This window comes from Dermacentor variabilis, chromosome 1 (genome assembly GCF_050947875.1).
Source record: "Dermacentor variabilis isolate Ectoservices chromosome 1, ASM5094787v1, whole genome shotgun sequence".
Lineage (NCBI taxonomy): Eukaryota > Metazoa > Arthropoda > Arachnida > Ixodida > Ixodidae > Dermacentor > Dermacentor variabilis.
The window spans coordinates 188,480,646-188,493,778 of record NC_134568.1 but is presented as its reverse complement, the minus strand read 5'-3'; the positions used below and the strand labels follow the sequence as shown (position 1 = coordinate 188,493,778).

The 13,133-nt window shown below is 46.1% G+C and overlaps 1 protein-coding gene across 7 annotated transcripts in view; it reads left to right on the top strand.

Moving 5' to 3' along the window:
- The first annotated feature begins 2,616 nt into the window (after positions 1–2,616).
- Positions 2,617–13,133, top strand: part of Top3alpha (topoisomerase 3-alpha) — a 59,486-nt gene continuing 48,969 nt past the window's right edge. For 2 of the 7 annotated variants that reach the window (XM_075701560.1, XM_075701551.1), the window contains exon 1: positions 7,592–8,113. In XM_075701560.1, coding sequence (XP_075557675.1) covers positions 7,773–8,113 — 341 coding nt within the window. In that variant the 5' untranslated portion in view covers positions 7,592–7,772. The other 5 variants (XM_075701569.1, XM_075701590.1, XM_075701578.1 and 2 more) reach the window with 5 other exon arrangements.

The following is a 13,133-nucleotide window of genomic DNA, read 5'->3' as shown; positions in this document are numbered from 1 at the left end:
TTTAGTTTAAGGTGAAGGAATGTTCGATTTCACCAAGGCCAGAGAAAAGCAGTGTGTCAGGGTTATGTTTGACTGAGAGATCACTCACTCTTCTTAGTATGTCAAGCTTCTTTGTGACGCCTAAGCCCAGAAGTGGTTTGCTGAGATTTCGTGCAACATATAACCTTTCTAATGCAGTCGCTCCCTTGTAAATCACAGCTGTGTCCATCATTCCCAGCACATTTAAGTTAGTAAGAGGGCCCAATGAGGAATTTGTCAGACCCGCGCAGAAGTGTTGATGAGCCAAGTTGCATATAGATATCTTCCGGTAGGGCTGATACGTTCGCACCAGTGTCCAGTCAGAACTGCACCTGATGTCTATTGACGCATAAATGCGTTCTCCATGAAGTTGTTGCACTGCCTCTGATTGCTTCCAGGAAGCTCATGCTTTCCGGAGGCATGCTTGATTGCAGATGATGAAGCATTTGTGATGATCGGCATACAGTGGCGAAATTTCCCTTTTGGCAGCACTTCTTGCAGTACGATTTTGATGCTGGACACTCTTTTCTTGAGTGTTCCTTGTCTACCACACCAGTCACAGGAATGCTGAGTCAGAGGTTGCTCAGCCGGTTTGCATTTGTTGCCGGCGCATCACGTTTGGCGAGTTGTATGCAGACGATCAATGACTGCTGTTGTTTACGATGAGCCGGCAGCATGAATATGTGGTTGCTGCTTAAGGACTTCCTTAAACTGCTTGGCGCAAAGCACTGCTTTCTCCAATGTGAGGTCTTGTTCAAGCTGCAGTTTTGTCGACAACTTTTGATCTCGCATGCTGACAACAATCCTGTCCCAGATTAATTGGTCCTTTAAGTTGCCTTAGTCCTCCGCTCAGCTAAAGAGTGCAGAGCTTTAGTGAAGTGTCATTTGTTCACCTTTGTCTTGTATGCAGCGATTGAAGAGTTCTCTCTTGATGATGTTTTCTTGACAACGAAGTGACTGTCGAAGGCTTCGATGACTTTAGCGCACTTCTTCACATTGACTGATGTCAGGCAAAGTGCTGTGAAGACGTCTTCAGCTTTTTCACCCATAATGTAGATAAGTGAGTTGATTTGAGTGTCTGCTTGGTGGTGAAGACAACTGGCGATTCAAAAACGCTTGCACCTTCACTTCCAGGCGCTCCATTGCTTGGCAATGAAGCTGAAGGCTTGAGGGGGCTGGAGCTGGATGTGCTGATCACTCAGAGTTCTCGGCTCAGCCATGGTTGGAGTTCTGATGAGGAGTCGCTTGGCAATCTGAGGTTACGCTTCTCAAACTTCTGACACCATGTTCGATAGTGATACAAACTAGAACTGAACTCATCTATTGCCACTTTTAATGGTCCAGAACTGGAAGACGGCCGGTACGTAATGCCCAGCGAAGCGATCATTCAAACTACGCAGTAGTCGCGTGCTTCCAACTCCCAAGTCACTTGAGCCTGGCACAGTTACAGGACATCTATATAAACTTCGCTTTCTGCATCTACCAACGCCGATGATGCATGGCGTCCAAAAGGCACCTTGTAGACCAGACGCCTTTGCTTGTCTTGGGCCATAGAGAGCGCCTGTTAACAATGAAGCACAACTTTACAGTTTTTTCTTTCCTTACTGTTTTTTCTCGTTGAAGTTCGTTTTTTCAGATTGCCCAATAATTTGGAAAATTTTATGGCCCCTTCCATGTGAGAAAAATGTGTCGGTGATTACTTATAGTGCTGATGTTAGAAGTCATTATATCAATATTTAACTGTATGTGTTCTCTGGTACAGCTAGCTTGGGTTAATTCATTGTTTCATCGTACCAGAGTCATGAAGGGCCTGCCATGGCTCTGAGTCGCACTGGCTAACACTCCTAGTAAACATAAATACCCAAGTTAGTGGATGGATTGACAGCAGTTGCCGTAGCAGAATTGGCAGTATAAACGCATGTGTAATGTGGTGGTTGTGGGTTCGGCTCCCACTGGCGACAAGTGATCTTTCTGTCCGCTTTAATTTCCCTTTTCCCCTTCATTATTTTCTACATTTCAATTTCATCTACAGCTAATTTCCTCGGTGCTTTTCTTGGCTTCATTGTCTGTTGGCTTTATATTCATATTAAAGAATGGAGTAGGAATTCATCTGTCAGGGAACATTTAAATACTTTAGACAGCTCATCAACCACTGGCTGATTCAATACATTGTTCTTTTCTAAAATAATGGCCCTGGTTTTGCACTAGTCATATTGATGGTACCATTGTTGAGACTGCAGCAATTTGGAGCTCCTCTTGGAAAGCTGCTTCTACACCTACGAATTGTGGCAGCATAACCATGGCTGTAAAGGAAAGGTAAGTTCGTATGGTTGCATCGCAGGGAATCAGTAGACAGACAACACAAACCAAGAGAATAAGACGGAAAATTTGCTGGTACAAGGTGTCGTTACAGGATCCCTGAAACAGTTGGACAAATTTTGTAGGCACACAGGGTACAGCTACACTAAAACATTCACACCAGAATTTACATGAAACATCTCATATTAAGAGAGCTACAGACGATTGCAAGTTACCCTCCTTCCTAGCCATACTTTGTTCCAACTCGTTCGCCAAGTGATCGGTGTAAGCTGCCTACACTGGCTCTGCGTCGTAATGCGATGTCATGTCGTCTACTTCCAGGGTCTTGGAGCCAGCACGCAAAGCCTCTCCACACTCTCCGCTAGTCGCCTGGTGGTCAATCCCCAGTAAGGGCCATCCAAGCAGTGTGCATTGCGAGCATTCTGTTGCAGCGACGAGCATGTCCGGTATTCCGGTAAACGCAGGCGAGCTGGGCATTTTAAAGGATGGGCCTATGGCATAAACGAGAGCGTTTAGTGCGGCCTGCAATGTGCAACTACCTGGTGGTGCAGAGCTCAACCAGCCAAACACAGATAATATTGCTGTAACCAAGTGTAAAACATTTTAAACATTTAAAAAGATGTATTCACGATTACACTGCTGCTAAAAATTTACACCAGCAGCAAAGTAGAATAAACTTGGTTACTGCAATGTTAGCTCTGTGTTTGTCTGGTTGAGCTCTGCGCCACCAAGTGACTGCACCCTTCAAGCTGCTACGTTTGTGTCTCTGCCCATCCGGCAAAACACCCAGTCTGTCATCGTTTACCGGAGTACGGGCCACGCTAAAGCTCTCTATTGTGGTATTAATCCTCCGTCGTGATGTGATGACAGCAAATGCGTAGATCCTGGCGTCGATTGGATACTGACAGTCCGACGCGCTGCAGCCACTGCGCTAGTCTGCTGCCTTGCAGAGGGACATGATGCCGCAGCTTCACATACTGCCGATCGCTATGTTTGCAGCCCACAACGCAACAAGGACTGTTTGATTATCGCGAAAAAAGAAACCTCGAGGTTAACACTGCGCAGTTTGCATCAGTGCAGAGCCAGGTGTAACAAGCAGACGACACTTCCCAGTCACAACAATGACGTTCTATGGATATCATCTGGGCATCCAGTGAAAGGACATGGTTATCCTAGGGATTAATAAAGGGAAAATGAGACATCCACCCAATTGTGGCAATTGCTATAAAGGAAACCTATACGGATTTCTTGAAAGCATCGCAGTTGAAGAAAAATTCATTTCGGTCTGGGACTAGAACCTGGGACAACCGCCTTTCTAGGGCAGCCGCACTACCATCTGAGCTAACCAAGTGGCTAGCAGACGGCAGCGCGAAGTTGAACCATCAACAACTCAAAGCAAAGGTTGCTTTGTAGCAATTGCTACAATTGGGTGAATGTCTTATTTTCCCTTTATTAATTACTTCTCTCCACCTTGCGGGTTTCTGCTTAACTATTACATCACATCCAAGGAATGTGTCAAAACCTGTCTTGTAGATGTCCTTCACGCGATCGCTTGGCCGCATCAATATTGCATATCCATGAGGGACATTTGACGGGCATATACTATGTCGGAGCTTTTTGCATTGTGTTTGTGAATCTCTATTACATTCACAGCACATGTACACTGTGTGAAAGTTGCAATGGGCAAAACATGTGCATGCATCCACGCATCAAGAACAGATACATCATGTACACAGGTCACGCTCATACACGGGAGCAGGTCTCTAATGCCTAACAATGAGATCCTGGGAAAGGAAAAATCGCGCTATTGTCTGTCCCAGCACTGTGGCCGGGCATTTACTTTGTAGGCGTTAGGGTAGCGCGCCGTATTCTCACCGCTTACGCCGTCAGGCTTATTGTCTTTTCGTCTTGGCTACGTTCGGTTAGAATAATGTTAGGTTAGATTAGCTTGACAATGCATTCTCGTAGCGGTTGCAGGCGCGTCGAGCGTCACCGGCAGCCTATCGGCTGCTTGCGTTCAACCACGGTTGCTAAGGCGCTCTGACTTCTAGATTTTCAATATATGCAGCCCGCCTCCACTACGGTCGCTACTGCTCCCACAGAAACATCTGTGTGCTGTTATTTTCAAGGTACATCGCGAGAAAGCTGTGATCCAGCACGACAGACTTAGCATGAGCGCCACAGGTGCGAGACAGTCTGCTCGACACAGCGGTCGCCAAATGGGGCTTCAGTGCCCGCTGCTTTGCCACGCCGGCAGCCAGCATCTGAGCGTAAAAAAACGACCCCACTTCGCAATGCTGGCACGCCTAAGGACAAACGCATACAACATGACCTTGCAACATGCACTGAAAGGAGCAAAAGCCCCCAGATTTTCTCTCTCGCGCCCGCTCTTATACCCCTGTAACACGGGAAGATTTAATGTCATTCGAATTGAATGGCATTCGTTGCATTGAATGCCATTCAGTCTCTTGCGGTGCTACGCAGTAAAATATAATGGCATTCACAAATTATAGCAATGACGATCTGTAAAAACATTTGTGAAATTCAAAGAAATGTGCTTATTAAGCACGTTTAAGAACTTGTACGAGTACTTTTAAAACAGACGAAAACATTTTGAACTAAAAGTACTTCGATCAACACATCCAATATAGCTGACCGCAACAACAGACTCCTGATGCAAAGAGTAATAGCGCTTGAGCGCAGCCCATGGTGAAAATATTGCGGCAAAAATAATTATTCCTTTTTATAAGTCTAAAAAAACCTCTTCTGACTCAGCTGATGCACGCATTATATTTTCACGTTGCATGTCGCTGTTGTCTATCTGGGGTCAAGAGTATACATTCGGTTCGAAATTGAATGCGAATGAGTTCCCCGAACTCATTTGATGGCAAATGTCGTTCCATTCGAATGACATTAAATTTTCCCGTGTAAATCCCGATTAGTGGGATGCGAATACCATTAAATCTTCCCGTGTGACGGGTATTACTCGCGCCTGCGCACAAACTGCTGGCGATCCCTCAAATGACCACCTCGTTCGTCTCATCGAGACACGAAGCGTTCATTTCAACGTCTTGTGTCTCGACAAGACGTTCATTCGAGGGATCGCCAGTCGTTTGTGTGCAGGCGCGAGTAAGAGTGGGCGTGAGAGAGGAAATCTGGGGGCTTTTGCTCATTGAAAAAATTGAAGGACACTTTGTAAATTCCAAAGTGTGTTCAGCAAAAGCCTATGCCCATTCGACTGACTATGCCATGTCCCTGGCCTTGGCGCCCGGTGACATGTTAGCCCGCCGCATGCGCATTCGCTCATTCTTCTGGCATTTGGTATCGGGGGAATCCACATTCTTGGGGCGCTTCTCCTAACCGCTTCCCTTGGTATCATCACTGGGCCGCTTGGGAGCCATCCGACTAACTCGACTGCTGCAACGAGACGTCCGACGAAGGAGCGTTGCTGCGCTTGCCGCTGTGCCATCACGTGATTGCTGAGAGAGTGTGAGGGAGAGAGGCCACACCTGGTATCGTTCCAGGGCACGGACGGACGGACGCCGCGAGCATGAGCCATTGAAGGCTTTCGCCTTATGACTGTGCCTAGGCACTACGGAGGAGGTTTCTTAGCGCGTCTTGTATGCTTTTATCCCCTAGACATGCCGGCATTGCGGAGTGCGGTCCAGACTGTTTACGCTCCGCCGCTCGCTGCCCGCGTGGTAAGGCAGTGGGCACGGACGCCCCATTTGGTGATCGCTGTGTCTGAAGGGGCAAGGTTCTGACTGGTGTTGTATAAATCGCGGGTCGCTTTTTTTCGTCGCGACGATAGATTAGATTTTTTACAAGTACTGCTCCTGGAGGGCACATGTAACCGACAAACGGAGACTTCATAAGAGCACCTGAGGTTATAATAAAGCAGGCAGCGCAGGATCTCCAGGGCACCCAAGGGGTAGTGGGGGGGATCAAAGCTGGAAGCAGAGCGGCCCGTGGGTTGGGGTCGCGGAGCCCGAAGCGTGCCAGGGGGTGTTCGCATAAAAGATTGGCTGTGCGCGATAGCGGACAGCCGATCTTATACACCTCTGGCACGCGCAAGCCTCGGCGAGCCCCTACCCACGCACCAGTCCGGGTTCTAGCTTTGGTGTCCCCGTTGCCACTTAAATTTGGTGTCCTGGAGGCGCCGCCAATAATGCGATGACAGTTTGTTATAATTAGTAAAAAACACAATTTAATAGATATTACTTCCAGCCGCCAACTTGTGACGATAAGTTCAGCACTACCGCGCCCCGCGACTTCTGCAACACCTGTCAGAACTTTGTCTCTGAATACGTCGGACAGACTTTCTAGCGCCTGCGGCGCTGGTGATGAGTCGGTCATCGTCACCGGCGGCCTTTAACCCACTTGCGTTCAGCCGCGGTTGCTAAAGATGTGCCTTCTAGATTTTCAATATGCGCGGCCCAGTCTCTACTACGGTCGCTACTGCTCCCACAGAAACAGCTGTGACGTTATTTACAGGGTACATCGCCGTAAGGCGCGAGAAAGCTATGATCCGGTGCGAGACAGTCTGTCGGAGACAGCGGTCGCCAAATCGGGCGTCAGTGCCTGCTACTCCACCATTTTAGCGCGCCGGCAGCCAGCGTCGGAGCGTAAACTCGACCCCGCTCCGGACAAACGCCTACAACACGCGCTAAGAAACCTGCTCCGTAGTGCTAGCGTGGCCTAGTAGTGCCTAGGCAGAGTCGCCAGAATCGTCATAGAATAAAGAACCAACTGGAGTCATATTCAAGGAGCAAAAGCTATATACGATAGTGATCTAAAGAAAGGAAGGACGCTTGATTCTGCAACCCGTGAGGGAGCACGGCGAACCGTCGCAAAAGCCATGCAAAAGCCTCTAGGATCTCCAGGATTTCCTCTCTCGCGCCCGCTCTTACCCGCGCCTGCGCACAAACTGCTGGCGATCCCTCATATGCACGTCTCGTGGCTCTCTCGTGGCGCATGGAGCTGTGCGGATTTGATGAGTGGTATACTTTAGTGGCTGTTCATGCGGCTTTTGATGAAAAAAAAAAAAGCAATACCTTTAGCCTTTAACGCATTCATGGTAGCGAATTCATTAAGTTCAGTGCATTTCACTTGCACGCGCGTTAATAAAACTAAGCGGCGTACGACGACAGACACCACCTATGCGCGTGGCCGTGCTCGTGACATTTCTGACCACAACCTCTACTGCCAGCGTTCCGTTGGTTCAGCACTTCAGGTTCAATCCCATGCTAGCATAAACCGCGTAGCAGCTTGGCATGATTGTGAAGCCAGTCCAACCAGATAATACCTATAAGCAACTCATGAAACCATGAAAATCCTTGTATTGCCATACCAAAACAAAGTGCACGCGCACGGCGGTTTAGTGCGTAGTGTGTCGGTGTATTTTAGTAGGTCTCGTGGTGGTGTGTTTTGCGTTGATGTTGACTTGCCTGCGTGTTTTCTTACGGCGCCGAAGTTCAATTCGCGCAAATCCCGCGCTCCCCTGCTGTCATGGCTTTAGTTTATCTCACGTAACCATTACTTCTAAAGTTCCTGACCCAAGGATGCGAGTCTTGAATGTGGCCGAAAAGAATGATGCTGCGAAGAATATTGCAGATCTCTTGTCGCAAGGGCGGCATCAGCGACGCGAAGGACTGTCGAAATACAACAAGATCTACGAGTTTGATTACAGAATTTTCAACAGCACATGTAGAATGGTCATGACGTCTGTGTCGGGACATTTGTTGAACCTGGATTTTGTGAGTAGCTACAGGAAATGGTGGGTTGCTGTCAGTCGATCGCCTGTAACGTTGCATGTTACATCGCAGCAAAGTTCCGCTGAATATGCCATTTCCATTCTCATTTGCCGATGGCAGGTCGAGTTTAATAGCGGCAACTGCTTCTTTCTTGTCGCTCCCCTTGTTCTCTTCCGTCTTTCCTTGTTTGCGCTAAGCGATCATACTTATGGCCTACTAAGCAATATGAACCGACTAGCCCAGCAACATGTACTTCTGGATTACATTTCCTTGGCGCTCCCCTTGTCCCCTTCCGTCCTTCCTTGCTTGTAACGATGTTTCAGTTTGACGTGATGTGACATTTTCATGATTGCGAGCTTTCCTGTGTTACCCAGAAAATTGAGAGAATCTCAATTTTATAGTGATGAACTCGTCCTGCAAATCGGTTCAATAAGTATCAACCATGCAGCGTGGGGCGATGCGTTTTGTACGCCGTCTGTACTGGAGTCTTCACGATTGCATCTCAAAAACTGGCATTTCAGGCTCCCACAAACGACCTGCCCGTGTATTTTTTGTGCTGCACAACAGTGCTCTGGCCATACCTATGTATAGGAAGGCTGTACTTGGCCATATTCTGGAAGTACACAGCAGTCATGTTTATTATCGTTTTCAAAATCACATGTTAAGAGTAAGAGAATTGAAGTCAGTAAGCATACAAAGACTGCAGATAAAGGGACCAAACAATGTTTTGTTTGTTCCACCTGTGTGCTATATAGGCATGTTTCTGATATTGAGCCTTTCTGTCCCTATTCAGCTTTTTGTTGTGTTAATGCTACAGGAATGGCGTAATGTATTTTGTTGTACGTGGTTGACATTGCTCAATGCCTTATTCTTATTTCTTTAATTTGCTATTTTTCCCCCTTTTTGTTGCTGCTTCCATTATATTTGGTTGCACGTCTATCGTGACCCACACAACTGTCAGCTTACTAAACATCATCACAATCCAGGCTTAGATTTGATGTTTCCTCTTAGTGTTTTATATGCATGATGACCTTCGGGAGTTTGTATGCTGGTTCATAGTGGGTCATTCACAGGCAGGATAACTACAGCACTGTGACAGTGTCTGTGCCTTTCTTGTTTTTGTTGTGTGTGCCTATTTAACACTAACCTTGGCTTTTGAGTCACTAATCTTGAACTAAAAAGTGGAATAATCTCGTTTTAATCTGGAATAAGTCTTTGCAGTTTTTCTCTCGTGCAGTTGAAGCACGGGGGCCGCGATTTTAGAGTGATGCCTTCTGCTGGTTTCTATTGCACTCTTATCATGCACTGTTAATGGCCAGCTGATCCCATTGATAACACAGGCTGAGCGTCGCTTTGGCCACTGATGAAGCCCGAAAATTAATAGTATCAGAAAAGGAATCGCTACAAGATCACATCCCTGTAACTGATAACCATGAAAGCATAGGTCAGCAAACTCACTCTTGAATACATTGATTCATACTTGCTCCACACTGATTTTACAGGCGTGAGATAGAGCATTAGTGAATGACAAATGGTGTGAATGGATGTGGGTATGAACGGGAGTCATCATCATCATCAGCCTGGTTACGCCCACTGCGGGGCAAAGGCCTCTCCCATACTTCTCCAACTACCCCGGTCATGTACTAATTGTGGCCATGTTGTCCCTGCAAACTTCTTAATGTCATCCGCCCACCTAACTTTCTGCCGCCCCCTGCTACGATTCCCTTCCCTTGGAATCCAGTCCGTAACCCTTAATGACCATCGGTTATCTTCCCTCCTCATTACATGTCCTGCCCATGCCCATTTCTTTTGCTTGATTGCAACTAAGACGTCCTTTACCCGCGTTTGTTCCCTCACCCAATCTGCTCATTTCTTATTCCTTAACGTTACACCCGTCATTCCTCCTTCCATAGCTTGTTGCGTCGTCCTCAATTTAAGTAGACCCTTTTCGTAAGCCTCCAGGTTTCTGTCCCGTACGTGAGTACTGGTAAGACACAGCTGTTGTACACTTTTCTCTTGCGGGATAATGGCAACCTGCTGTTCATGATCTGAGAATCCCTGCCAAACTCGCCCCAGCCCATTCTTATTCTTATTTTAGTCTCATGATCCGGATCTGCGGTCACTACCTGCCATAAATAGATGTATTCCCTTACCACTTCCAGAGCCTCGCTACCTATCGGAAACTGCTGTTCTCTTCCGAGACTGTTAAGCATTACTTTAGTTTTCTGCAGATTAATTTTTAGACCCACTCTTCTGCTTTGCCTCTCCAGGTCAGTGAGCATGCATTGCAATTGGTCTCCTGAGTTACTAAGCAAGGCAATATCATCAGCGAATCGCAAGTTGCTAAGGTATTCTCCATCAACTTTTATCCCCAATTATTCCCACTCCAGGTCTCTGAATACCTCCTGTAAACATGCTGTGAATAGCATTGGAGAGATCGTATCTCCCGGTCTGACGCCTTTCTTTATTGGGATTTTGTTGCTTCTTTTATGGAGGACTACGATGGCTGTGGAGCCTCTATAGATATCTTTCAGTATTTTTACATACGGCTCGTCTACACCCTGATTCCGTAATGCCTCCATGACTGCTGAGGTTTCGACTGAATCAAACGCTTTCTCGTAATCAATGAAAGCTATATATAAGGGTTGGTTATATTCCGCACACTTCTCTATCACCTGATTGATAGTGTGAATATGATCTATTGTTGAGTAGCCTTTACGGAATCCTGCCTGGTCCTTTGGTTGACAGAAGTCTAAGGTGTTCCTGATTCTATTTGCGATTACCTTAGTAAACACTTTGTAGGTGATGGACAGTAAGCTGATCGGTCTATAATTTTTCAAGTCTTTGGCGTCCCCTTTCTTATGGATTAGGATTATGTTAGCGTTCTTCCAGGATTCCGGTACGCTCGAGGTCATGAGGCATTGTGTATATAGGGTGGCCAGTCTTTCTAGAACAATGTTCCCACCATCCTTCAACAAATCTGCTGTTACCTGATCCTCCCCAGCTGCCTTCCCCCTTTGCATAGCTATCTTTACTTCTTCCGGCGTTACTTGTGGGATTTCAAATTCCTCTAGACTATTCTTTCTCACATTATCGTCGTCGGTACTACTCGTACTGTATAAATCTCTATAGAACTCCTCGGCCACTTCAACAATCTCATCCATATTAGTAACGATATTGCCAGCTTTGTCTCTTAACGCATACATCTGATTCTTGCCTATTCCTAGTTTCTTCTTCACTGCTTTTAGGCTTCCTCCATTCCTGAGAGCATGTTCAATTCTATCCATATTATACTTCCTTATGTCAGCTGTCTTATGCTTGTTGATTAACTTCGAAAGTTCTGCCAGTTCTATTCTAGCTGTAGGGTTAGAGGCTTTCATACATTGGCGTTTTTTGATCATATCTTTCGTCTCCTGCGATAGCTTACTGGTATTCTGTCTAACGGAGTTACTACCGACTTCTATTGCACACTCCTTAATGATGCCCATAAGATTGTCATTCATTGCTTCAACACAAAGGTCCTTTTCCTGAGTTAAAGCCGAATACCTGTTCTGTAACTTGATCCGGAATTCCTCTAGTTTCCCTCTTATCGCTAACTCATTGATTGGCTTCTTATGTACCAATTTCTTCCGTTTCCTCAAGTCTAGGCTAATTCGAGTTCTTACCATCCTATGGTCACTGCAGCGCACCTTGCCGAGCACGTCCACATCTTGTATGATGCCAGGGTTAGCTCAGAATATGAAGTCTATTTCATTTCTAGTCTCGCCATTTGGGCTCCTCCACGTCCACTTTTGGCTAACCCGCTTGCGGAAGAAGGTATTCATTATCCGCATATTATTCTGTTCTGCAAATGCTACTAATTCCTGCTATTCCTAGAGCGTATGCCATATTCCCCCACTGACTTGTCTCCAGCCTGCTTCTTGCCTACCTTAGCATTGAAGTCGCCCATCAGTATAGTGTATTTTGTTGTGACTTTACCCATCGCCGATTCCACGTCTTCATAAAAGCTTTCGACTTCCTGGTCATGACTGGATGTAGGGGCGTAGACCTGTACTACCTTCAATTTGTACCTCTTATTAAGTTTCACAACAAGACCTGCCACCCTCTCGTTAATGCTATAGAATTCCTGTATGTTACCAGCTATATCCTTATTAATCAGGAATCCGACTTCTAGTTCTCGTCTCTCCGCTAAGCCCCGGTACCACAGTACGTGCCCGCGAACGGGAGTGAATCCCTTTTAATGTGAGTATGAGTGGAAGTAATGAGTATGAACGTGAGTGACTGCCGGTGAGTGTGAGTATATATCTCAGCGAGTGACAGTGAGTCGAAGAGTAAGTGTGAATGGAAGTGAGTATGAATGCAAGTGAGTGTTGACAAGTGCATGAGACTTTCATTTTGTTTCACTGAAAGGGGAAACAGCATTATCTGAAGCATAAGTGAAACGACATACTTTTGTAGCATATGAATTCAAATTTAAATGGAACATGGAAGGAAATTGAACGACAGCAGCAATTAACATTAAAATATGAGTGATAGAAAATCAAATTAAAGCTGATCAGCATTTGTAAAAACTGTCATGCAGTAAGGCCTGTGATACGATTCCATGCAGGAACGTTGTACGGTGTGCAGATTTTCGAAACTTTCAAATAACGAATCGAATAGTATACTATTTGATTCAGTCTTTATCGAATAGTCACTATTAGTAAATGCAAATATTTTTCAAGTACTTTTTGAATATTTCAAAATGTCAACTGCGCCCAATTAAACATAAAATTGGAGCAAGCGTACAGTAAACTTTCACTCCTGCAGACATTGTTCAGATACAAAACATGAGGACTTGCATAGTGGAGCAGGGGGGCATGCTGTAATTGGCCACCTAGTGGACATGTCCATTTCGTCTGCTGCTGAAGTGCCGATTGGCTGGGGCTGTCTGTCACCTTCTGATGTGTAATACAGCTCAACCAATCAGAGCAGAAGAAATGGATATGTCCACTAAGCGACTTACAGGATACCTCCCCACCCCCTCGGCTACATCGCTTATGT